The sequence below is a fragment of the Zalophus californianus genome, chromosome 12, assembly GCF_009762305.2.
Source record: "Zalophus californianus isolate mZalCal1 chromosome 12, mZalCal1.pri.v2, whole genome shotgun sequence".
Classification (NCBI taxonomy): Eukaryota; Metazoa; Chordata; class Mammalia; order Carnivora; family Otariidae; genus Zalophus; species Zalophus californianus.
Genome location: NC_045606.1, coordinates 92,940,962 through 92,965,437, shown reverse-complemented (window position 1 = coordinate 92,965,437; position 24,476 = coordinate 92,940,962). Strand labels below are relative to the sequence as shown.

At 38.6% G+C, this 24,476-nt stretch overlaps 1 protein-coding gene across 9 annotated transcripts in view; it reads left to right on the top strand.

Moving 5' to 3' along the window:
* The first annotated feature begins 555 nt into the window (after nt 1-555).
* Nucleotides 556-24,476, top strand: part of BRAF (B-Raf proto-oncogene, serine/threonine kinase) — a 181,759-nt gene continuing 157,838 nt past the window's right edge. For 8 of the 9 annotated variants that reach the window (XM_027573135.2, XM_035723191.1, XM_027573137.2 and 5 more), the window contains exon 1: nt 556-899. In XM_027573135.2, coding sequence (XP_027428936.1) covers nt 768-899 — 132 coding nt within the window. In that variant the 5' untranslated portion in view covers nt 556-767. Of the gene's footprint in view, nt 900-10,008; nt 10,075-24,476 lie in introns of all 9 variants that reach the window. The other variant, XM_027573136.2, reaches the window with a different exon arrangement.

The window sequence follows — 24,476 nt, the reverse complement described above, 5'->3', positions numbered from 1 at the left end:
AATGACTGGAAGACTTAAAGAAAATGTTTTATTCCTCAACGATGGGTTTAGACCCACTTTAACAGGCCAGGTCCTTTAATGAAACGGATACAAAAATCATTCTGATAATTTAGCTGCTCCTAAATATATCTCTATCAGATTCCGCTTGAACGTTTCCACCTTGGGGTTTCAAGTCTTATTTTTATGACACAGAGACATTCGCTGTAATGGAAACAACACAAGTAGCACGGGCTTTCCCGTCTTCCTCCCTCTAGGATTTTAACTTCTCCTCGAACACCACCCATGCTCTTCTAGTAAATCCCACATTACAGTACAGGTTTAGGACCGAGAAGAGAATGAAGGAGGAAATCGGAGCCATGGAAACCGCAGAGACGAGGAAACGTGCTCGCGCGAGGGTGGGCAGAAGTGGAAGAAACCCTCCCCTGACGACGGCGCGAGGGCGCGCCTGGGATTACGTCACGCACCTTGGGTGACGTCACGGCAGTGACACGCGGTGACGCCGTTGCCGCGGCGACTTCTAGTCGTCTCCGCCCCCTTCCCCCGCCCCCCGCCTAGCGTCCTTCCCCCAATCCCCTCAGGCTCGGCTGCGCCGGGGGCCGCGGGCCGGTTCCTGAGGTGGCCCAGGCGCCCTCCTGCCGCCGGCGCCGCCCCGGCCGTCCCTCCCCGCCGCCCCCCGTCCTCCGCCTCCGCCTCCCCCCCCGCCCTCCACCTCCCTTCCCCCTCCCCGCCCAGCAGCGGTCGCTCCGGCCCCGGCTCTCGGTTATAAGATGGCGGCGCTGAGCGGCGGCGGTGGCGGTGGCGCGGAGCAGGGCCAGGCTCTGTTCAACGGGGATATGGAGCCCGAGGCCGGCGCCGGCGCCGCGGCCTCTTCGGCTGCGGACCCTGCCATTCCCGAGGAGGTGAGTGCCGGCGCACCGTACACCCCTCCGGGCTCTGGGCTCGGCTGGTTGGTGTTTTTTGGGGGGGAAAGAAGTGGCGGTGGGGGCTCTGGTGCCCTCAGCCACCTTCTTCTTTGGGTTCTCTGGGGTGGGAGATGGGCATCCCCGCCTTGTCCCTCTCCGTCATGCAGCTCCTCGCTACGTAAACACACACAGCGGCCCAGGGGGGTTTCCCTGACTCGCACCCCAGCTTGGGCGATTCGGGCAGCATTGGTTGAGCAGGAGGCTATCAGTAGGGGGCGAGACTCAGGGTTGGTCCGAGAAGGTCACGGCTGGCTGAAGGTAGCCAGGCTCTCATCTCTTCGATGTTTTCCTTATTTTGGGGTTGGGTGGGGGGGCAGGGAAGGGTGGCGGCATCCAGGTGAATAGATGTAGGTTAGTAGCCAGGGCCGGGACCCCAGCTTGAGTTGCTGTTGTAATTATTACATGGTCATGGAGGTGATGGGGCGCATCGTTCCCTTCCACTCTCCCTGATGTCCCCCTTTTCAGGCCGCTGCCCTCCCCTCCACTTTTCTACTTGTTTGGGGGATTTCTCTTCACCTGTTTTATCCAGCAGATGGTTTTGATTTAATCTTTACTTTTTCAGCCTTAAATCCCACTGTTTCCGTTCTCCTTTCCATCCCGGTGTCAGGCCCCCAGTACTTCTGTTTGTCTGTGCTCTGTCGCTGAGTGGTATACCCGCCCCCCCCCCCCCGCCCCAATCCCATTCCCATCTGCTGCTCCGCTCTTTTGCCGGACCTGGGGATATGGAGCCCGATAGTTGTCGGACCTGCCAGCCTTCTAGCCTCAGTTTATACTTAAAACCATTTTTGCACTTCTCTTAATCTAGTTCTGTTTAGGCCCTCTGAATCATTCTACTGCTCCCTAACATTGTTATCTGTTATCTTAACAAATCCGTCTGGACGCTTTGGAGCTCCTTCCTTACTTTCTGAATCCTGAAGCTGTCAGGATTCCATCAGGTTTCACTTGCAGTGCTGGCACTTTCTGGTTAGTCTTCCATTGTGCATTCACACCTCTTTATTTTTTCCTACCCATTTTTAAATAGATTTGATTGATTTCTTTCTGTTGTCCTCCTTTTTGTCCCAGTTTTTACCTTTCACTTTTTCCTCTTTGGCTTCTGCCTCTCTCAGCCTGTTTTTTGCATTATTCAGCCTCTTAACACCTTGTCAAATTATTTACATTTGGTTTTTAAGGAAAATTTATTCCATTTAGTATTTGGCATTGTACTATATAAAATAATACACTTTATTATACTTTGCAAATAATGAGATATTTAGTATAGTAACTGCTTTGTAATTATTGATTAGATAATGTGACTTATTCCGTTGACTTTGCTCAAAGTTCTCTTTCCTTCCTACTGCTTACATTTGGTTTCCCAATTCTCAACGTCTCATTCTTTCTTCTATCTATGCAATGTTCCTTTTCCTGCTTCATCATCTTTACTTTGGGAATTCATCCCATATGCTTGCTCTAGTATCAGTTTGTTCACAATAATAATTATTCTTCAGCCTCTTTTATCACCTCCATCTATGCCCATGATGTGTTCTATACCATCATTTGATATAAAGTTCTCATATCTTCTTAAATTGCACGACTTTCCAGTTAATTTTTAGTTTATTTCTGCTCAGATCAGTTTCCTCTAACATTTGTTCATTTCCCCCAACTTCTTGGATTCTAAGGATAGAGCTCTTTCCTTCTTCCATTTCTTAGTTTATTCTGATTTCCTTGTCCCCAGTTACCATTCATTTGGCCTTGTTTCCTGGCTTTTGGTTCTTAACTTGCTGAAGCTTCCTCTTGTCTTCCCCACACCTCCACATTCCTTCTTATTTATAAACAGCTTTGTTCCGTTGACATGGAAATTTATTTTTAGGATACATTGTTTTTAATGGATAAATACTAGGGGTCACATCTGCTGTCTATTTTTTCCATGAATCGGATATGCCTTTGTCTTACAGGCACAGGTGCCTCTAGGCTTGCTTTACTCTCTAGTGTATGTGTGGTTTTGTTGAATTGTAACTTTGAAGACTATTTCAGAGTAGAAGGATGGATAAGTTAATGGGTATGGGTCATGAAATTGTAATTCTCTGATTATAACATTGTTTATATTGAGAACTTTAAGACTTAGTAGAACAGTTTGCAATGATACAGAGAAGTCTTTTGTTAAGTACAGTCTCCACTATCTTATTTGAAAGGGCCAGATAGTTTGAGTTCTACCCTCTGAAGATTCTGACTCAGTAGGTGAGAGTTAGTGCCATAAGTTTCAATATTTGGCACGCTTCCTGGGCAGTTCTCATGTATCAATGCTTGAGAACCACTACACTAATGAATTTAAGTTTAAATTGCCAGTCATTGGAAAGCATATTGGTATCTTCTGAAACTACAAGGATACTCCTAACTAAATTTAATTAGAAGTGTTTCATACTGCCTCCTCCTCTCGGGTTTTAATGTTTAGTGATGAATAGTTTTCCCTCTATAATTTCTTATAGGAGCTGATAATAAAGGTATTTGCATCGGGGAGGCGGGAAATAAATGATTATAAGTGGATCTCTTTTGAATATAGGTATCAATGTTATGGATGGCAGAATAAATTCCTCCAAGAAATCATTTAAACTTTGAATTTGCTATTGTTAATTCAGTGCGAACTGATATGTATTGTGGTCTTTTAATTTAGGTGTCTTCTTTATGAGTACCTTTAATTGCCAAGTGCATGGAAAGACGTGACAAGTTATGCTTGTGTAAAATGACACATTTTACTCTAAAGAATTCTCTTGCCTGACAGTAAAATAGTTTTTTGTTTTTGTTTTTAAAGTTTCTCAGAGGGAAATTTCAGCTGCGTTAAAATTTCTGACTATCAAGGGAAAGCACATTCATTATTGAAAAATTAGAAAGCTATAAGTACAAAAAGTAAAAAAGAAAAAAATCTGTAATCTTGCCACTAGGATATAATTAGTATAAACATTTTGGTGTGTATCCAAAACTTTTTTTATGTTTGTCTAATACACTATATATGGTTTTATAATATTTTTAAACTTAATATAGCAAAATATTTTACATTTCATCAGGTAATACTGTGATTTTTTAAAACTGATCATTTTTCTTGGCTATTACAGTTTTTTTTACTGCTTGTTATCAAACATCTTGAACATAGAATGCAGATTTTAGTTTTTAAATTGTGTTGGGAAGTGAACAAATTTCATGTCCTGTATTTGTATTACTTTGTAGATGTCAAAATAGGATATTCTGGTAAATGACAGGAGCTTATTAAATATTTATGAAATTAACGTGCTTATGCTTTTGGCATTAAACCTTTACTTCTGACCATTTATATTTCCCCAATGTTTCTTTCAATGACCATATTGTATAATATAGGATAACATGACCGTATGGTATAATAAATACATTTATTTTAAAAAACGTGTTATAAGAGGGTGTGGTATTTATTAACTATTCTGTGTTTCTGCAGAAGGAGCTTCTTAAATTGCAGTACAGTTAAAATTATATTGTTTTCAAGATCTCTTATCACCAGCCTTAGTTGAGTTGTGTAATTATAATAATGCATTGACTAAGCAGTATTCTGGGATGGGATCTTCTTTATAATGTGGTCCACTGTATTGAAACAATCTTTATGAGCCATGTGAAACCAGGTTAGATTACCTCATACTCCTAAAAGGAGGTAGTCCCGTTAGGATACTGTGTGCTTGTGTAGTTCTGGTATTGCTGTTAATACTTGTCTAGGTATTTAATTATTTTTCTTTCTCTTTATTTCATTTTTCTTTTTTTTTTTAAGATTTTATTTGTTTATTTGAGAGAGAGAGAGGAAGTGAGAGCGAGTGAGCCTGAGCGGGGTGAGGGGCAGAGGGAGAAGCCGACTCCATGCTGAGCAGGGAGCCCGACTCAGGACTCGATCCCAGGACCCTGGGATCATGACCCGAGCCAGAGGCAGCCGCTTAACTGACTGAGCCACTCAGGCGCCCCACTTGTCTAGGTATTTTTGAAGGTGGACAAAACATACCTGTTAGGCATAACTATAAAATAGCTGTTTGTCATTAGTATTTCTAGTGGTCTCTTTGTGTACTCTTTCTCTCTCCCTCCCTCCTTTAGGCCTCCACTCCTTTTATTTAGAAAACTATCTGATATCAGTCACTTACATGTGCTGGCTGTTAAAGGAATCATTTATCAGTAAATAGATAAGAAAGGAATGTTGGTACTGGATGCTCAAATCTTTGAAGGTAGTAAACCTAAGAGCAAACTTGATTTAATCTTGTTTGGATAATAGATCAGAAAAATTATATTTGGATAACAGGCTAGAGAAGTTTGACTTTTCTCAGTTCCCTGTCCCTTGCTTTCCTGATAAGGATGAATAGGAAGCTGTCCTAACAACTGTTGACCTATGTTTTGTGAGCGGTGGGGAAGAGAGGAAAGGAGCAGGCTACATTGTTTTTTAGCATTTTCTAAGAACTCATGCTTACCTGTTGAAGAATGAGGCAGCTGCTTAGCTTTCTTCCTTTTTCGTTTTCCGCAATAATAAAGTTGTCTTCTTTAGAATTGCAAAGTGCACTTTGTTTTCCTAGACACCTTGATATTAATTTAGCTGCATACTTAGTGAATATTTTGTATCACAATTCCCTTGTTTAGGAGATGCAGTATGTTGCTATGCCTCCTATGTTTCTGCTTCAAATTGTCATTACAACAAGGCTTTATTGTCAGTAATTCTCACTGGATTTTGTCTTCCTCAGAAGTTGAATTTGGGAAAAAAAAAAAAGAACAATGAAAAAAAGAAGTTGAATTGAGTCTTTTACTCTTTCTCTATTTCACCTACATTGGTTATTCTGTGAGGTCAGGATCAGCAATAGTTAGAGAACTGAATTCAAAATAGGTGAGCCTGTTTAGGAGCTTTTCTGTTTTTTAAAGGTAAGCAGTGCTTTTGTAGTCGTAATGTTATAGATAACTTAATATAAGAACCAAAAAGATACTCTCATTTGTTTCATTCCTTTGTTAAATATTTGCTGGAGGCATTGATGACATGTTCTGGGAGGTAGTCTTTATTTTTTAGTTTCTTTTGGCTACCAACCTAATTTACTATCATACATAATTAGCATGGTAGAAGAAATTCTTAATACAACCTACACCCTAACATTAAGCAATTATTTTTTTCAACCCTCTACCCTCTGAGATTATTTTGGTTTCCATGTTTTCTCTTGGGCTTAAAAAACTATTAGTCTTGTTTCTTCCCATATCAAGACTATGCATATAGAGGGAAATTGATGCCCAGTAACATTACATTCCTTTCTGGGTCTTGGGAATGCCCTCGATACAGAATATAAAAATTGCTCTGAACTCAATTAACTTTGTCTTCTGGAAGCTCTGTAACATCAAATGAAACATAATTTTCATTCTTGTAATGTGGCTGCAGTTATTGACAGCACTTCTGGGACAAATGTACCATATGATGGTAGTTTTCAAATTACTGTAGAGCTCTAGGACAATTAAAAAAAAATACCACCGTAAGAAATTCAGATTTTAAGTTACCCTAATACATACACAGGAGAAAGTTTTTGTCTGTTGTGGACATTTTTTTTTTTTAATCTTCACCTTTTGCAACAGTATCTGGCACATAGGTACTTGGATATTTAGTGAAAGAAATAGTGAATGGAGCCCTATTAGATATAATGCACTCTGTTTTTCTGAACTTTTCAGTTCTCTTTTTTTTTAATGCTACTTGTAAGTCAGTTTACTAGATCGACAACCAATTGGTTCCAACAGGCATTTTGAAAAATACTGTTCTGGGGGTTTCAGGGACCTTCTTCAGAGATTAACCGAAGGCTATGTTTAGTCCCCCTACACCTTAACTCTTAAAGTTCTTCATTTATCTGCTTTACATGTTGGTTTCCTTGAAAAAAAGCATTTTATGGCTGTGAAAATTTTAGAGCTCCTGTGTATGAAGAGAGATGTGTCCTGGCATGAATCTTCTCAATTATAATAATCTATGCAGAAAATTTCGACGACATGTGTCTAAGACAGTGGTCAGCAAACATTTTTTGGAAAGGGTCAAATAGTAAAATTTTAGGCACTATGGGCCTGTTTTGTCTCTGTCAAAACAACTCAGCAGACTCAACAATGGCATTATTGCACAAAAGCACCTAATAGACTGTGTAAGCAAATGAGCCTGACTGTTCCAATAAAACTTACTTATGGACACTGAAATTTGAATTTCATATAATTTTCATGTGTCATGAAATACTCTTGATTTTTTTCAACCATTTAAAAATGTAAAACTAGCCCCGGATCAGGCTTCCTGCTCCACAGGGAAGCCTGCTTCTCCCTCTCCTCCCCCTGCTTGTGTTCCCTCTCTCACTGTGTCTCTTTCTGTCAAATAAATAAATAAAATCTTTAAAAAAGAAATGTAAAACTAGTCTTGTGGTCTGTATTAAAATAGATGATGGCGCAGATTTAGTTCATGGGCCAAAGTTTTCAGACTCCTGGTCTAGGGGAGACTGAATTATATCATATTAGAGGTTCTGAAATTAAGGTGTGGGTTAGAGGTCTATAGAAAGTTCATAATTGCGTTTTGAGAACAATCAGGTTTATTCGGTCATAATTTACATATACTGTAAGGTACCATTTTAACTGTACAGTTTGGTGAGTTTTGACAAATGTACATGATCCTGCAACTACTGCCACAATCAAGACACAGAACACTTCCATCATCTCAAAAAGTTCCTAGTTTCCCTGCATTCTGTCCCCTTTCCTGGCTCTCAGTTCCTGGCAGAAACTGGTCTGATCTCTAGTTTTACCTTTTCCAGAAAGTTATATGAATGAAATCATCCAGTATGGGGTGATTTCATATTTGGCTTCATTCATTTAGTTTGATGTTTTTGAGATTCACCCATGCTGTATGTATCAACAATTAGTTTCTGCTTATTGTTTAGTAATATTCTATTGTATGGATGTGTCCCAATTTATACATTTACCAGTTGATGGGTAGTAGGGTCGTTTTTACTTTTCAGCAATTATAATAAAGATTGCTCTAAACACTTGGGTTCAGGTTTTTGTGTGGATATGGGTTTCCATTTCTCTTGAGTAAGGACCTTAAGATGGGGTTTATGGGTTGTATGGTAAGTATATATTTAAGTTTATAAGAAACTGCCAATCCATGTAAAAAATGGGCAGAGGACATGAACAGACCTATCTCCATGGAAGACATAGAGATGGCCAACAGACACATGAAAAGATGCTCTACATCACTTATTATCAGGGAAATGCAAATCAAAACCACAATGAGATAAATCACATCACACCTGTCAGAATGGCTAAAATAAAAAACTCAAGAAATAACAAGTGTTGGCGAGGATATGGAGAAAAAGGAGCCCTCATGCACTGCTTGTGGGAATGCAAACTGGTGCAGCTGCTGTTGGAAGACAGTATGGAGATTTCTCACAAAAATAAAAATAGAACTACCCTATGATCCAGTAGTCACACTACTGGTATTTACCCAAAGAATACAGAAACACTAATTTGAAGAGCTGTATGCACCCCTGTATTCATTGCAGTGTTATTTATAATAGCCAAACTATGGGAGCAGCCCAAGGGTCCATCGACTGATGAATGGATAAAGAAGTGGTGTGTGTGTATGTATGTATATATATATTATGTGTGTGTGTGTGTGTGTGTGTGTGTGTAGGAATAGTATTCTGCCGTAAAAAAGAATGAAATTTTGCCATTTGCAACAACATGGATGGATCTAGAGAGTATAATGCTAAATGAAATGTCTGAGAAAGACAAATACCATATGATTTCACTCGTGGAATTTAAGAAACAAAACAAATGAACAGGAAAAAAAGACAAACCAAAAAACACTTTTTTTTTTAAGATTGATTTATTTGGGAGAGAGAGGGAGAGAGAGCACAAGAGCAGGGTGAGGGGCAGAGGGAGAAGCAGACTCCCCACTGAGGAGGGAGCCAGACATGGTACTCCATCCTAGCACCCTGGGATCATGACCTGAGCCAAAGGCAGATGCTTAACCAACTGAGCCACCCAGGCACCCCAAAAAACAGACTCTCATAGATAACAAACATGGATACCAGCGCAGAGGTGGGTAGAGGGATGGGTGAAATAGGTGAAGGCGATTAAGAATACAATTACCTTGATGAGCACTGGGTAATATATGAAACTGTTGAATCACTATATTGTACATTTGAAACTAATATAACAATGTATGTTAACTACACTGGGAAAAAAAAAAATTGCCAAACTAGTACCATTTTGTATTGTCACCCATAGTGAATGAGTGTTGCAGTTATTCTGTATCCTTGCCAGCATTTGGTATTGTCAGTCTTCTTAGTTTTAGCCATTCTAGTAGATAGGTAGTAGTTGCTCATTGTGGTTTTGATTTGTATTTTTCTAATAACTAATGTTAGACATCTATTTATGTGCTTATTTACTATCCATGTATTTTCTTTGGTTAAGTCTCCCATTTAAATCTTTTTATTCAGTATTTATCTTCTCGTGGAGTTGTAAGAGTGCTATATTTATATTCTGGATATAAGTCCTTTATATCAGATTTATGTCTTGCACATGCCTCCAGTCGTGACTTGCCTTTTTCATTTTCCTAATTGCCTTTTGAAGAGTAGAAGTTTTATTTTTGATGAAGTCCAATTTATCATTTTTTTTTCTTTTATGTTTCCTGCTTTTTGTGTCTCCTATTCAGTAAATCTTTGTCTAACTTAAGATCATAAAATTTTCCAGACGCCTGGGTGGCTCAGTCGTTAAGCGTCTGTCTTCGCCTCAGATCATGATCGGGCTCCCTGCTCTGCGGGAGGCCTGCTTCTCCCTCTCCCACTCCCCCCTGCATATGTTCCTGCTCTCGCGTCTCTTTCTTGCTGTCAAATAAATAAATAAAAAATCTTAAAAAAAAAATCATAAAATTTTCTCCCATGTTTTTGTTCTAGAAATGTTACAGTTTTAGCTATTACATTTAGGTCTGTGATCCATTTGGAGTTAATTTTTTATATGTTGTGAGCTAGAGGCTAAAGTTCATTCTTTTTCATATGGATATCCTGTTGTTTCATAGGTCTTGAAGAAACTTTTTTCTATCAAGTTACCTTGGCACCTTTATTGAAATCAATTGATTATATATGTGAGTTTTTTACTCTTTTATTGACCTATATGTCTCTTCTTTGGCCAATACCGCAGTATCTTGATTACTGTAGCTTTATAGTTAATTCTTAAAATTAGGTAGATCCAATTCTTAGGATTTTTAGAACTTTAAAATTCGATTTTTTAATTTCTTATGTTAACTATACTTTTGGAAGGAAAAGGTCCATATTTTCTTATTCTCAAAGGTGTTTTCTACCTCAGAAAAGCTTAAGATTTACTGCTGTATATAATTAGTACACTCCTATTTCGAATTATTTGGTGGTGAGGTTCAAGAAAACCTGTTACATCCAAAATTAATTTCTTTATAAGAAATGAAGGGGATGTTTCAGTAGGTTGCACAAAAAAGTCAGTAATGTCCTTTTTATCAAATTGAAAAACTAAAATATTAACTGTAATGAAGATACGTATGGGTGAAAGTGAGTATATAAAGATGTTATTCACCAAAGAAGTCACTGAAAATGTCAGTTGGTGGAAGATACTAGTTTATACTGTGTTATTCTCCATCTTCATTATAAGAGTTTTTCCATTTGAAACCTGTGCCATGTTCTGTGATCTTCCAGAATTAGCACCTTTATTAATCTTAGAGTCATCATTAAATTGTTTTTACTAAGGATAACGCATATGGTAGTTGGTCATATTTCTACCTTTTTACATTGGGGCCCATAGGATCCTTCATCTTTTTTTTTTTTTTAATTACACTGGTGATAGCTTTTTATTGCTTAGCCTAGGGGAGCCCCTACAATATAAAATATTTCTGGTCATGCTTTTCATGTAGGTATTTAAAAGCAAACAAATCAGCAAATGTATTCATAGAGCGTAAGTCTTGAATACCAGACTAGTACAGGGCTTTGTGACAATTGGTAAGGTAGATACCATCTAGACTTTTGTTCATGTTATAAGGAGTGTTATTCCAATTGTATTTGATTACCTTGCAAATTTTGAAACTGCACTTCCAGGGAGAGAGAAACTCAACATTTTGGCAGACCGTTTTCAACTGTTGTTCCAAAATTAGTGTGTTTTAAAAAATGCTTTTCCTAGGGCGCCTGGGTGGCTCAGTTGGTTAAGTGTCCAACTCCTGATTTGGGCTCCAGTCATGATCCCAGGGTCCTCAGATGGAGACCCCCTATCGGGCTCACACTCATTGGAGAGTCTGCTTCTCTTCCTCTCCTTCAGCCACTCCCCTGCCCGCGCTTGTGCACGCTCTCAGATAAATCAATAAATCTTTAAAAAATGCTTTTCCTTATTGTAAAAGATACTATTTAAATTAAATTGAGAAATATTCTTATATTTTTCTTGTAATAAATATATAGCCATTAAATTCATAACAAAAATAACTTTCTATTTTTAGAACAGCTTAAATTAATTGAAATTTTAGGATGCTTTGAACTAGTCACTTTGAGTGTTTTGAAGCAGTTTAAAGTACTGCTTGGGTGTGTTCCTGGATTGATGTAGGATTTTTAAACTATCTTCTACATTACAGTATCTGGAAAATAAATTTGTTTGGTCTTATAGATGAGTTTTATTTATTTTTTGAGACAGACTGCACATGGCGGGGGTAGGGGCAGAGGGAGAGAGAGAGAATCTTAAGCAGTCTCCATGCCCAGTGTGGAGCTAGACATGGAGCCTGATGCCCGGGGATCCTGAGATCATGACCTGAGCTGAAATCAAGAGTTTCAGCTTGACTGACTAAGCCACTCAGGTGCCCCTAGATGGAATTTTAAAATTAATGGGGATTAATAGCTCCAACAGTAACATTATAAATGGTTATTGGAACCTGTATGTTTTGTATTGTCAGCCTGGGTCTAATCGCTTTTCCCCTGTTTTAAAGTTTATACTGTCTACTTAGAAGTCTTTTTGCAACTTAAAGGAGAAAAATGAACAATTACTAATTTAAGAGTCTTATGTAGTTATTATTTTTTAGAGTTCTTAGCATAATTTCTGGTAATGTTATATGGAGGTAATTTAATTCCCATTCATTATAAAAGCATTTTATCTTCTGTGAACACCAATTATTGCCTTTATAACTTTTTTTAATATAAAAAGGTAAAGTACTATTGTTCCTAAATAGCTCAAAATTGCTTTCTCACACAATTGTATAATTGTATTTCCATGGGAATGGTGTCAGAACTTCAGATAGGGGAGAGATTCAGTGTAGTTGTTACATTCCTATTGTACAACCACTGAAAGTGTTCATTTCCCCTTCGTTTTTTCATGCTTCTAACATTTGAACTATTCCACCCATATCTTCTTCCTGCAGGTGTCTTCTCATATTAACATTAAGTTACACAGTCTCAAATTAAATTTCATTATGCATGAAAATTTAGTTTAACTTTTGGTAACTATTGCAGAGGATTTTTCTGCTATTGAGTTTGACACTTAAGTTTCTATATTTTTTATGAAGGAAGGGGTGCATGGGTGGCTCAGTCAGTTAAGCCACCCACTCTTTTTTTTTTAAGATTTTATTTATTTATTTGAGAGAGAGAATGAGATAGAGCATGAGAGGGGGGAAGGTCAGAGGGAGAAGCAGACTCCCTGCTGAGCAGGGAGCCCGATGTGGGACTCAATCCCAGGACTCCAGGATCATGACCTGAGCCGAAGGCAGTCGCTTAACCAACTGAGCCACCCAGGCGCCCTAAGCCACCCACTCTTGATTTCTGCTCAGGTCATGGGATCAAGCCCTGAGTTGGCTCAGCACGAGCCCACTTGGGATTCTCTCTCCCCCCTGTCCCTCCCCTACCTCGCCTGCACATGCACTGTCTCTCTTTAAAAAAAAAAAAATGAAGGAAACTTTTGGTTATTGGTTATCATGGGTGGGTCTTTGAAAGAATGGTTTAAATAGGTATAGCAACTGTTCTGTGTTGATGCCATTCATTCACTGCTTGATTTTCCCTCTGCCTCCCATATGGAGTGGTATGAGAATAAAATGAGATTATGAACATGTAAAAGCCTTCACAAAATAATAGTAGTGTTATTTTTCTGTCAGTTTTCAAGACAAAAAATAAATATATTCAAATTTTACCTTTCAGAAGTCCTTATGGCATTTTTTAGAATGTTCAGTGACAGCCCATGGCTCTAGTTGTTACAAACTTTTGGTAGTTCTTAATATAAGATTGTTGATGGACAATTTTATAGGACTGTTTGAATATTGATTGTTGATAGAACAGTTGGAATGTTGATTACATTCAGTGTTATCTTTAAACCACTACTGAGTTAAAGAAACAAAGTGCCAACATATTGATACTTTTACTAAGCATTTCATAGGAAAGAGGTATAATGTATTAATATGATAGTACAGAGACTGTGTCTCATGACTTTATAGCAAAAAATATAAGCATTAAGACTTGTGTTAGACTTTGATATTTTTTTAAGATTTTATTTATTTGAGAGAGAGAGGGAATGAGAGATAGAGAGCACGAGAGGGAAGAGGGTCAAAGGGAGAAGCAGACTCTCCGCTGAGCAGGAAGCCCGATGCGGGACTCGATCCCGGGACTCCAGGATCATGACCTGAGCCGAAGGCAGTCGCTCAACCAACTGAGCCACCCAGGCGCCCATGATATTTTTAAAGCTGTGATCCACCATTTTTCTTGTCATCCTTCTAAAACTAAATTGATGACTTTTGGGGTTTTTTGTTTTTTGTTTTTTGTTTTAAGATTTTTTATTTATTTGACAGAGAGAGACACAGCCAGAGAGGGAACCCAAGCAGGGGGAGCAGGAGAGGGAGAAGCAGGCTTCCCAGGAGCAGGGAGCCCGATGCAGGGCTCGATCCCAGGACCCTGGGATCATGACCTAAGCGGAAGGCAGACGCTTAATGACTGAGCCACCCAGGTGCCCCAGTGACTTTTATTTTAAGTCATTTCATAGGCCAATAAGTATTCAAGTATTCAGTAAATGTTTGAGTGCCTACAATATGCCAAGTAGTACTCTAGGTGCTTAGTACATTTGGAAACAAATCAAAGATCTCTACTAGTTTATATGCTGGTGGATGTGTGTGTGTAGTGGGGGAGGGGCAGACAGACACACAAAAAGAAAATTATATAGTATGTTTGAAAGTAATAAGTACTATGGAAAAAGAAAAGTAGAACAGGATAAGGTTTGCAATTTAAAATAGGGAGTTTAGGGTAGGGCTTTAGTTGAGAAGGTTAATATTGAGCCAAGATTTTAGAAGGTAAAGGATAAGCATTTCAGACAGAAGAACCAAATTCAAAGGTTCTGAGTCAGGAATGTGCCTTGCCTATTAGAGAAACAGCAAGGAGGTCAAAGTTGCTGCAGTGGCTTAAAGAAGGGAGGCAAGTAAGTAGTAGAAGGTGAAATCTAAGAGGTGTTGGGGTAGGAGTGGGAACAGAAGCATGACCAAAGGCCTTTGACTTTTGCTTTAAGTGAAATGGGTAGCCATTTTTGAGCAGTCAGAACGGAGTTACATGAGTTACTTTTTAACAGAAATGTTCCGGTTGCTATGTAGAGAATAGACTCTTAAATGGACAAGGGTAGATGTAGGGGAACCAGAGAGGAGGCTTTTGGGATTATCTACACAGTGGTTTAGACCAGATTGGAAGCAGTAGAAGTATTGAGAAATGATCAGATTCTGGATGTTTTTAAAGTACAGCCAACAGGATTTGTTGATAGATTGAACATGAGGTGTGCAAGAAAGAGAGGTGTCAAGGGGGAAGGGGAGGGCACAGATTAAGAATTCAGTTTGGGGTATGTTAAGTTTGAAATATCTATTAGATGTCAAAGATGTTGAATAAGCTGTTATGAGTCTGGAGTTCGGGAGTGAGGCCTAGTGACAGAGACTGTTTGCCATATATATGTCTTACTTTCTTCTTGAGTATACACTTAGACACTTCTCCGTAGTACTTAGGTTTGGTCATATGATTAGGTTCTGGCTAATGTAATATGAGCACATGTGATATAAACTAATTCTAGGTCTGGTCCGTACAAACACCTTCCTTCCTGTTTTTCCCTTCTGGTTGGTTGAACCATGATGATCCCTAAGGTAAGTCGGAAGCCTTATGTTGTAAATGGTAGATTGACCATTAGCCTAGGATTCTGAATACTGCTTGGATAAAGACCACCTTGCTAACTTTTTCAACAACCTATTACTATTAGATGGATAAGAAATAAGCTTTCATTGTATTTGAGTCCTTATACCTTTCGAGTGTATTTGTTACAGCATTTAGCCAAGCCTACATTTGGGATTTGGATGGTATTTAAAGCTGTGATATTGATGTGGCTGTCAAGGGAATGAGCATAGATAAGAAAAAAGAGAGCCAAGTTTGGAGAAAAGAGGAGGAGCCTGAGAAGGAGCAACCAGTAAGGTAGGAAATCGAACGAAGAAAGTTTATTATTAGAGAGTGGCCAGTTGTGTATGCTGCTAAGTTAAATAAGATACTAAGAATTCATCATTGGAGTTAACAAAGTAGAGGTATTGTGATCTAGACAAGAATAGAGCATTGAGATGAGGTTCCAAGGGAGACAGTGATTTTAAGGGAGAATAGAAGGGGAAGTGAAGATAGTGAAGAATTTTCCTCTAAAGGGGAACAGAGAAATGGGGCAAGAGCTAGTGAGGGAAGTGGGGTCATGGAATTTTTTTTAGTGATAAAAAAATAAGGACATGTGATAGAAATGAATCCTCAGAGAGTAAAACATTAATGGTTTCTCAGGGCACCTGGGTGGCTCAGGTGGTTAAGCGACTGCCTTTGGCTCAGGTCATGATCCTGGAGCCCTGGGATCAAGTCCCGCATCGGACTCCCTGCTCCCTCGGTCTGCTTCTTCCTCTGACCCTATCCCTCTTGTGCTCTCTCTCAAATAAATAAAATCTTTTAAAAAAAAATTAATGGTTTCTGAGGAGAAAGAGGGAAGGAAGGGTGAGGGAGAGAGAAGTAATCTCTCTGAAGGGAAGAGGGAAAGGGATTTAGTGTACAAGTGGAAGGATTGGCTCTCAATAGGAGCATGGATACTTTATGATAATACATGGTAAGGCAGAATACATAGATACAAATGTTGATAGGTAGGTAGATGTGATGCTGGGAGTCTGTGTGTGCTCTTCCGGTTGCTTTATGCTTTTTCAGTAAGACTTAAGGTTTCAGCTAAGAGTGAGTCTTGGGGATATGTGCATTAAAGAGAGAGGTGAAGGTTTTAAAGTTGTTTGGGAGCACATGAGAGTAAATGGACTAGGGACAAAGAATAAAATTGATAAGCAATATTAAATTATTTTACCAGTTGTCCAGACAGCATTGTGGGACTTCTGACTTTTTGGTGCATGTCCTCAGATCAAAGTTAAATGTAACTTGCCAAGGCAATTTAAGAATTGATATGAGTCATTCTCATTTTTTTTTAAAGATTTTATTTATTTATTTGAGAGAGAGAGAATGAGAGATAGAGAGCACGAGAGGGAAGAGGGTCAGAGGGAGAAGCAGACTCCCCGCTGAGCAGGGAGCCCGATGCGGGACTCGATCCCGGGACTCCAGGATCATGACCTGAGCCGAAGGCAGTCGCTTAACCAACTGAGCCACCCAGGCGCCCCAAGTCATTCTCATTTTGACTCATAGACGTGGAATCATTGGGAAATAGAACATGAATTATTACTTCTTCATGAAGTACCTGCCATTTTCATGCCATGAATTTAAGCTAAATTTGGAGAGGTCTGGTTACTAATTTTCTTTTCAAAAATAATTCTTTGATTCTTTCTATATTGAAATTTTATTAAATATTTTGTCTATACAGAATAGCATCCTCATTGGAGTTTAATTTTTAAACTATACAGTGAAGCATTTGTTTTCCTGTTACTTTCTTTCAAATGCTGTCCAAGTTTGACTTGTCTTTTGCTCATGCTTTTCCTGCTGCCTAAAATATAAATTCCTTCTCCTGTCATCACCCTATCCAAACCTTTCATACTTAGCTCACTTATTGCAGGAAGACTTCCTGAACCTCTTTCCAAGGCCTAGTTAGGTGCCTCTGCTTTGTGCTTTCATAGTATCTCAAAGTATACTTGGTATCATTTTATTTACTATGTTATAGTTTTTCTTGGTATCTATCCATTCCTTTTAGACCAATGCCGTTCAGTCAAAATTTCTGTCATGAGAAATGTTCTGTGCTGTCTGATATGTCCACAGGTGGCTACTGTGCACTCAGAATGTGTGTAGGAGAACTGAAGAGTTGGATTTTAAAATTTATCTGATTAATTTAAATAGTCACATGTGGCTACTGGCTACTTTGGACCCTTTTAAAGTCAAGGCTTATGTGGATTTCATATTTATTTTTCATTGCTTGGTAGTACTTACTGCTGCTTAAATTACTGTGTTCTTTCTCAGTACTCTTAAACCAAATAGTTGTCACTTACCTGGAATATGGCAGTTTTCTTATCTAATTCTGTTCTTAACCATAGCTTTCCGGTTTATGCAGCAATAAGTTCTTCAGTACTATAAACCTAGGATTTTTGTTGTTTTGTTTTGTTTTTCTCCTTCAGACTGAAAAATTGGGTACCGTGAGGTTACCTCAAGGAATTTCTGAGGGTTAAGAGTAGCAAGGAAGAGACTCAGTGGGCTCGTGGAGGGTAGGGAAGCAATTTCTGCTTCAACCAAAGTAGTTCCACTTCATAAGTTACTATATTGAAATTGTGCTTGAGATCTCATATGGAGGGGGGGAAAAGGCTTCTAAAATATAACACTTTTTAAAAAAAGATTTATTTATTTATTTATTTATTTATTTATTTATTTATTTATTTATTTATTTATTTATTTAGAGAGTGCAGGCAGGGGGGTGGAAGGGGAGGGAAAGAATCTCAAGCAGACTCCCCACTGAGTGTGCAGCCTGACATGGGCCTTAATCCCACAACCCATGAGATGATGACCTGAGCCAAAAATCAAGAGGTGGATGCTTAACCGACTGAGCCACCCAGGCACCCCTAAAAGAAAACACTCTTGATGGAGGAAAGAAGGCATGCACGTGTCAGTATGTGATTAAGTGCCGGAGTGGATGATGGAAGAGTTCAGAAATGGAATGTTACTATAGGCTAATGAGGTCTTGATAGAAGTTAGTGTTTAACCTAGACAGGTGGAAGGAAGGAGAAAAGGTAATGGGAATAGACTTTGCAAAGAACTGGAGTTAGAAATACATATGGTACTTTTGTTTAAGGAACAGGATCATCATGTTTATAGTTGAGTGACTTGTATGAAATAAAATTTGGCTACGTTAGACAGGACTGCATTGTGGAAAGTAGTTATAGACTGAAAAAAATTTTAGTTTTTTAAAATATATTTTTTACTTCATGAGAGAGAGCACGCACAAGGTGGTCGGGGAGGACAGAGGGAGAGGGAGAAGCAGGCTCCCCGCTGAGCAGGAAGCCCGACTCGGGGCTCGATCCCAGGACCCTGAGATCATGACCTGAGCCGAAGGCAGACGCGTAACGACTGAGCCACCCAGGTACCTCTAGACTGAAAAAAAAATTAGCTTTATATTATATGCAGTGGGATGAAAGTGGAGTTTTTAAATAAATGATGAAAGCAGTGTTTAAGGATGATTGAATTGGTAAGGGTTTGTAGCGTGGATTCAAGATGGGAAAAGGTCAAACCACCAAAAATGTTTAGGGAAAGACTTAGCAGTAAGATGCACTATGTCACTGTTGAAGCTTGGGTTCTCTGATGGTAGATACTGAGACACTGTTTGCAGTGCATGATATTTACTAGGAATCAACACCTGTGAAAGGAAGAGGCAAGATACAGGATTGGGCACAGGATGAACTTGCATTGTGATGTGGGTGGGCCTCATAAAACCTTTGCCTCTTAGTATGGACCTTTGGACTGAGGATTGCCTGTCAGAGGGACTTGAGCCAAATGGCTGAGCCTCCTTGCTTGGACGTGGGCTGCAGTTAAGGTGGACTTGGAAGGAGGTGACATTTGGAAGCTGTCTGCTGACTGTCTTCATAGCTGGGCAGCAATTCATTCCGTGAAGATGGAGCTTGGTCATGCATCTCTGTGTCTTCTTCAGACAGTGGGTCTGCGTGTGGGTAGTTCTTCCCCAGAGGGCAGTTTTGAAATACTTGGAGGTGTTTTGGTTGTTACAAATATGGGGGAAGAGGGCAGCATTAGCCTTTAATGAGCAAGGACCAGGGGAAGTCAGCTCTCTGAGTGTTCAGGACAGTCTGCATATTTAAGTATTGTTTGAATAACCATAGGACTTTGAGTGATTTGTTGGACTTCGTAGGTGAAAAAAGTGGTAATAATGATCTGAGCTTAGAAACTAACTTTGTTTTAGGTATGAGGCATTGTTTTAATATACACAAAAAGTTGCAGGAATTTAGTTATCACATAAATTGGAGGAATATTAAAATTTTCGATCAGAACTTTATCAGGAGTTCTTTTTTTTTAATGTTTTATTTATTCATAAGAGTCAGAGAGAGAGGCAGAGGCAGAGGGAGAAGCAGGCTCCCCGCCCAGCAGGGAGCCCGATGCCGGGCTCGATCCCAGGACCCCGGGATTATGACCTAAGCCGAAGGCAGATGCTTAACTATCTGAGCCACCCAGGTGCCCCCAGGAGTTCTTCACCACTTCAGAAAATCACATAATTGGTGGCAGTGCCACTTGCACACTATTGAGTGACTCAAATACTTTTCTTCTCAGTCTACAGTTGTAACCACTATAGTTGTAGTGATTCTCTGTATAGATATGAGCATCTGATACCCTATTATGTTTATTTTAATAATTGCCTGCACATTTTGAAATAAATATTTTATTACTAATTTATTTCTTTCATATGATTGAAAGTACAATTAGGGTGTTACTGACTTTTAAAATTTCATGTAGGCAGGCTATCTCTGAATTTAATTTTAGGATAGTTTAGGGGGTGTTACAAAATAGTTGTCATAAAAAGGGGAAATTGATTTCTGTTTTCAGTAATGGTGGATTGCGTTATTTCAGATCAGCCCTTTTGATGAAAACAACTAAAAATCTTGGAAACATTATTTTAAAAATTTTTAAAGGAATTAAGAGCTGAAGACGTAGTAGACAGCTGCAAGGCTAGATTCTAGGAAAAAGGCAGGAACCCGGAGAAATAAGTAGAGGATGAAGTAGCTTGTGCTCTGAGGGCAGTTGCCAATCTATTTAGATTTGGGCTTTGGTTTTGGTATACTTCATGGGATGAAGAGGATAGAAGTCAAGGCCTAGAGTTCGTCCAAAGTGAGAGTCAAAAAGGAGAATGACTCTATTTTAAGATGGTATCCCAAGGACTCCATCATTAGGTTAAGGATAAAACAGAACTAAACTGTGTACCCACTCCCTTATCTAGGGGACTGTAGATTTGGAGCAGGGGAAGAAAGAGGAAATTAAGAAAAATAAATCCTTCAAATTGTGACCACAGTTTTAGCTCTCAAACTGATTAGCAGCTTAGATTTGTCCTGCCTGGGTGGTCTAGGGACCCTCAAACCATTTATCATAGCTCCTGGTTTCAAACTGGTAGTACTCACAAGGCCTGTCAGAAGGCAAATTATCTTTGGAAAAAGGCCCTACATTCTGAATGGGATTGCCACCAATAATTTTTCAAGGGCAGTAATTAGTACACTGTCACAAGTAACCAAGCATAGTAAAAAACATACACGCAAGTTAAAATTACACGATATATGTATGTAGAATTCTTCAAGTAATATAATTTAAGATTTGTGTAGTTTTTAAATTGAGATATAATTGACATATAACTGTGTAGTTTGCTTTGCATACATATACCTCAAAATAAGTTTTTTAAAAAGAAAAATATAACAACATGCATGGAAATAGCACTGTGAATAAGAAACAGATCCAAAAAATTCTCAAATATCAGATGGATTTAAAACCATTGCTGTTTGTTATGTTTAAAGAATAAAAGACAAATTTGAAGACAAGCAGAGAACAAGAGACTGTAACAAGTCACTTAGTAGACTTGAAAAAACCAAATAGAAAGTGCAGAAATGAATCTGTGCCAGATATACCTAAGGGAAAGATTGAGCAGGTTATTCCTAACTGAAGAAGAATTAGTTACCTGGAGGATAATACAGGAGAAACTTTCCTGACTACACTACTGAGAGTCAAAACAGTGGAAAATATTGAAGAGAGGTTGTGTGATGAGAAAGAGTGAGATCTAACATATTTAATCAAAGTTTCATAAAGAGGAAAGAGAGAGTGATGCAGAAGTAATATTTGAAGAGATATTTCTGGCTGAAAATTTTCTAGTTCTGATGAGAAACCAGTTGATAGACTTAGGAAGCTCAATGAATTTCTAATAATATAAATAAAAAGAAATCTGCACCCAGACAAATCAGTGAAATGGCATAAACCCAGATACAAAGAGAAAAATCTGTAGCCAAAGGAAAAAAAGATTTCTTTCAAAGGAGCAGCTATGCACCGATAGCTAACTTCTCAACAGAAAAGTATGTATATTTTCAAAATAATTGCTAGTGTATACTTATAAATTCTGTACTTGCTTAGCAAAACTGTCCCTCAAGGATGAGGTAAAAGTTTAACAAACTCCATCAGCCCTTTCCAAAGGAAATTGTGAAGGATGTACTTTAGGCAGAAAGATTCCAGATAAAGGTCTGAGGTGTGAGATGGAATGAAGTGTAAAGAGCCTAATTGAAGTAAATTAAAGAAGACGTAATGGGACAAAATACCATGTACATGGATTGATAGACTCAATATTGTATAGATATTATTCTCCAAATGAATTTATATATTCAATATTCCAATCAAGGCATTAGTTATTTTTTTGATTGGTTGGTTGGTTGGTTTTGTTTTTTTGTTTTTGTTTTTGTTACTGTTCAGGTAGAACTTAAAAAGCTGATTCTAAAATTCTCTGGAAAATCAATAAAGGGCCAAAGCAGCTAAGACATTCTTAAAGAGGACAGTATGGGAAGATTTATTTTACTAGTTATTGAGACTTACTAAATATAGTAATTAAGACACTGTCGTGAGCAGTCTAGTGATGGATGGGCCAGTGGAACAAAACAAGAAAATCTATAATTATAGGTTACTTGATATATGACAAATACAGGTTACTTAATATATGACAGATATATGCTGGTAATTAGTAAGAAAAGAATGCCATTTTCAGTAAATGGTACTGGAAAAATTAATTTGGACTTTAACCTCAAAATGATCAAAAATTCTGGGTACATTAAATGCCTTGATGTGAAATGCAAAAATACAAAGCTTTTAGAAGATAATATAAAAAGAAGATAAAAAGAGGGCTTTTTTATAAAGATTTTAGTTTAGTTTAAAGATTTTATTTAGAGAGAGCGCACGAGCAAATGTGATTCTGGGGGTGTGGGGGGGGCGACGGTGGGGAGAGGGAGAATCTGAAGCAGACTCCGAGCTGAGTGTGGAGCCTGACTCAGGGCTGGATCTTATAACCCTGAGATCATCACCTGAGCTGAAATCAAGAGTCAGCCGCCCAACCAACTGAACCACCCAGGCACCCCTAAGATTTTATTTTTAAGTAATCTCTACATCCAACATGGGGCTCAGACCTACAACCCTGAGATCAAGAATTGCATGCTCCACTGACTGAGCCAGCCAGGTGCCCCTATTTAGAGAGCTTTTAGAGATTTTTTTTTTTATTTTATTTATTTATTTGAGAGAGTGAGAATGGAGAGAAAGCACATGAGAGGGGGGAGGGTCAGAGGGAGAAGCAGACTCCCCGCTGAGCAGGGAGCCCGATGCGGGACTCGATCCCGGGACTCCAGGATCATGACCTGAGCCGAAGGCAGTCGCTTAACCAACTGAGCCACCCAGGCGCCCGAGATTTTTTTTTTTATTAGAAAGCTAAAAATAACATTTTTTGTTAAATTTGAGATGGCACAAATTCTAAGATTCACCATTATTTTGTATTTCTAAAATAAAATATTTCCAGTTAACCATGATATGCTATTGATTGTAAACTAAATGTACCCAATTTTCTTTTTTTTAATACTTTAACATCTTGCAAGTGATAAAATACAGTGCATTTCCTGAACTCCTTTCCATCAAATGTGGATGCAGCTTAGGTTCTCTCCACTAGATGAATTCCCACAATTTGGAAGGCAAAGAGGACAGGGAAACTTGTTTTTGCTGCTGCTTTCGGTGGTTAGCAAAGTTGTGAGATTTAAATGAATAGAAGCAGTGGAGGTGTCTAGACTGAGATTCTAGTGTTTAATACCAGCTTCATGGATATGTAGAAGCAGTAATGGCGGTAGCTTTTAGACACCTGGCTTGCGATGTATCCTTTATCTCCTCACTGGAATGGCTATTCCTGATTCTTAATCCTTCCTTTTTTTTTTTTTATGTCCTTCCATATTTTTTTTTTAAAGATTTTATTTATTTGACAGAGAGAGACACAGCAAGAGAGGGAACACAAGCAGGGAGAGTGGGAGAGGGAGAAGCAGGCTTCCCGCCAAGCAGGGAACCTGATGCGGGGCTCGATCCCAGGACCCTGGGATCATGACCTGAGCCGAAGGCAGATGCTTAACCATCTGAGCCACCCAGGCCCCTGTCCTTCCATATTTTGAATGATAACCATCTTAGTCCTTGTATTAAATGCCTTTCTGGTTGAAATATCTGCTATATAGCTTTTTCTTTTCTGCATTGGGTCCTGATTAATAAATTTTTATTGGCTCAAGGAATCATTTGACATTTAACTTTTTTATTTTTAAAAAATTGTAAAATTAATATTTTAACCATTTATAAGTATATAATTCAGTGGCATTAAATACATTCAAAATGTTAACTATCTATATCCTCAATTTTTTTTATCATCCCCGGCAAAAACTCTACCAATTAAAAAAAAAATTCCACCAATTAAAAAAATAATTCCTTCTTTCTTCCTTCCCCAGCCCCTGGGGTAACCTCTCTTCAACTTACTATCTTTATGGATTTGCCTATTCTAAGTACCTCATGTAAGTGAAATCATACAGTATTTGTCAGTCTGTATCTTATTTCACTAAGTGAAATGTTTTCAGGGTCCATCCATGTTATGACATATATCAAAATAACTGCCAAACTGTTTTCCCACAAGTATTCCATTTACATTCCCACCACCCATCATCAGGATTCCAATTGCTCCACATCCTCACCAGCACTTGCTATTTTCCTTTTCCTTTCCTTGGATTATAGTTACCCTACTGGGCACGAATTGGTATCTCATTGTGAATTTTGTATTAATGTTATTCTTAGTGGAAGTTCCTCAAAAACTAAAAGAATTACCGTAGGACCCAACAGTTCCACTTCCAAGTATATATACCTATAAGAATAAAAAACAGACTTGAATAGATACTTGCATACTGATGCTCTTTGCAACATTATTTATAATAGAGAAAAGGTGGAAACAATCCAAGTGTTTGAATAGATGAATAGATAAAATGTAGTATATACATAAAATGGAATA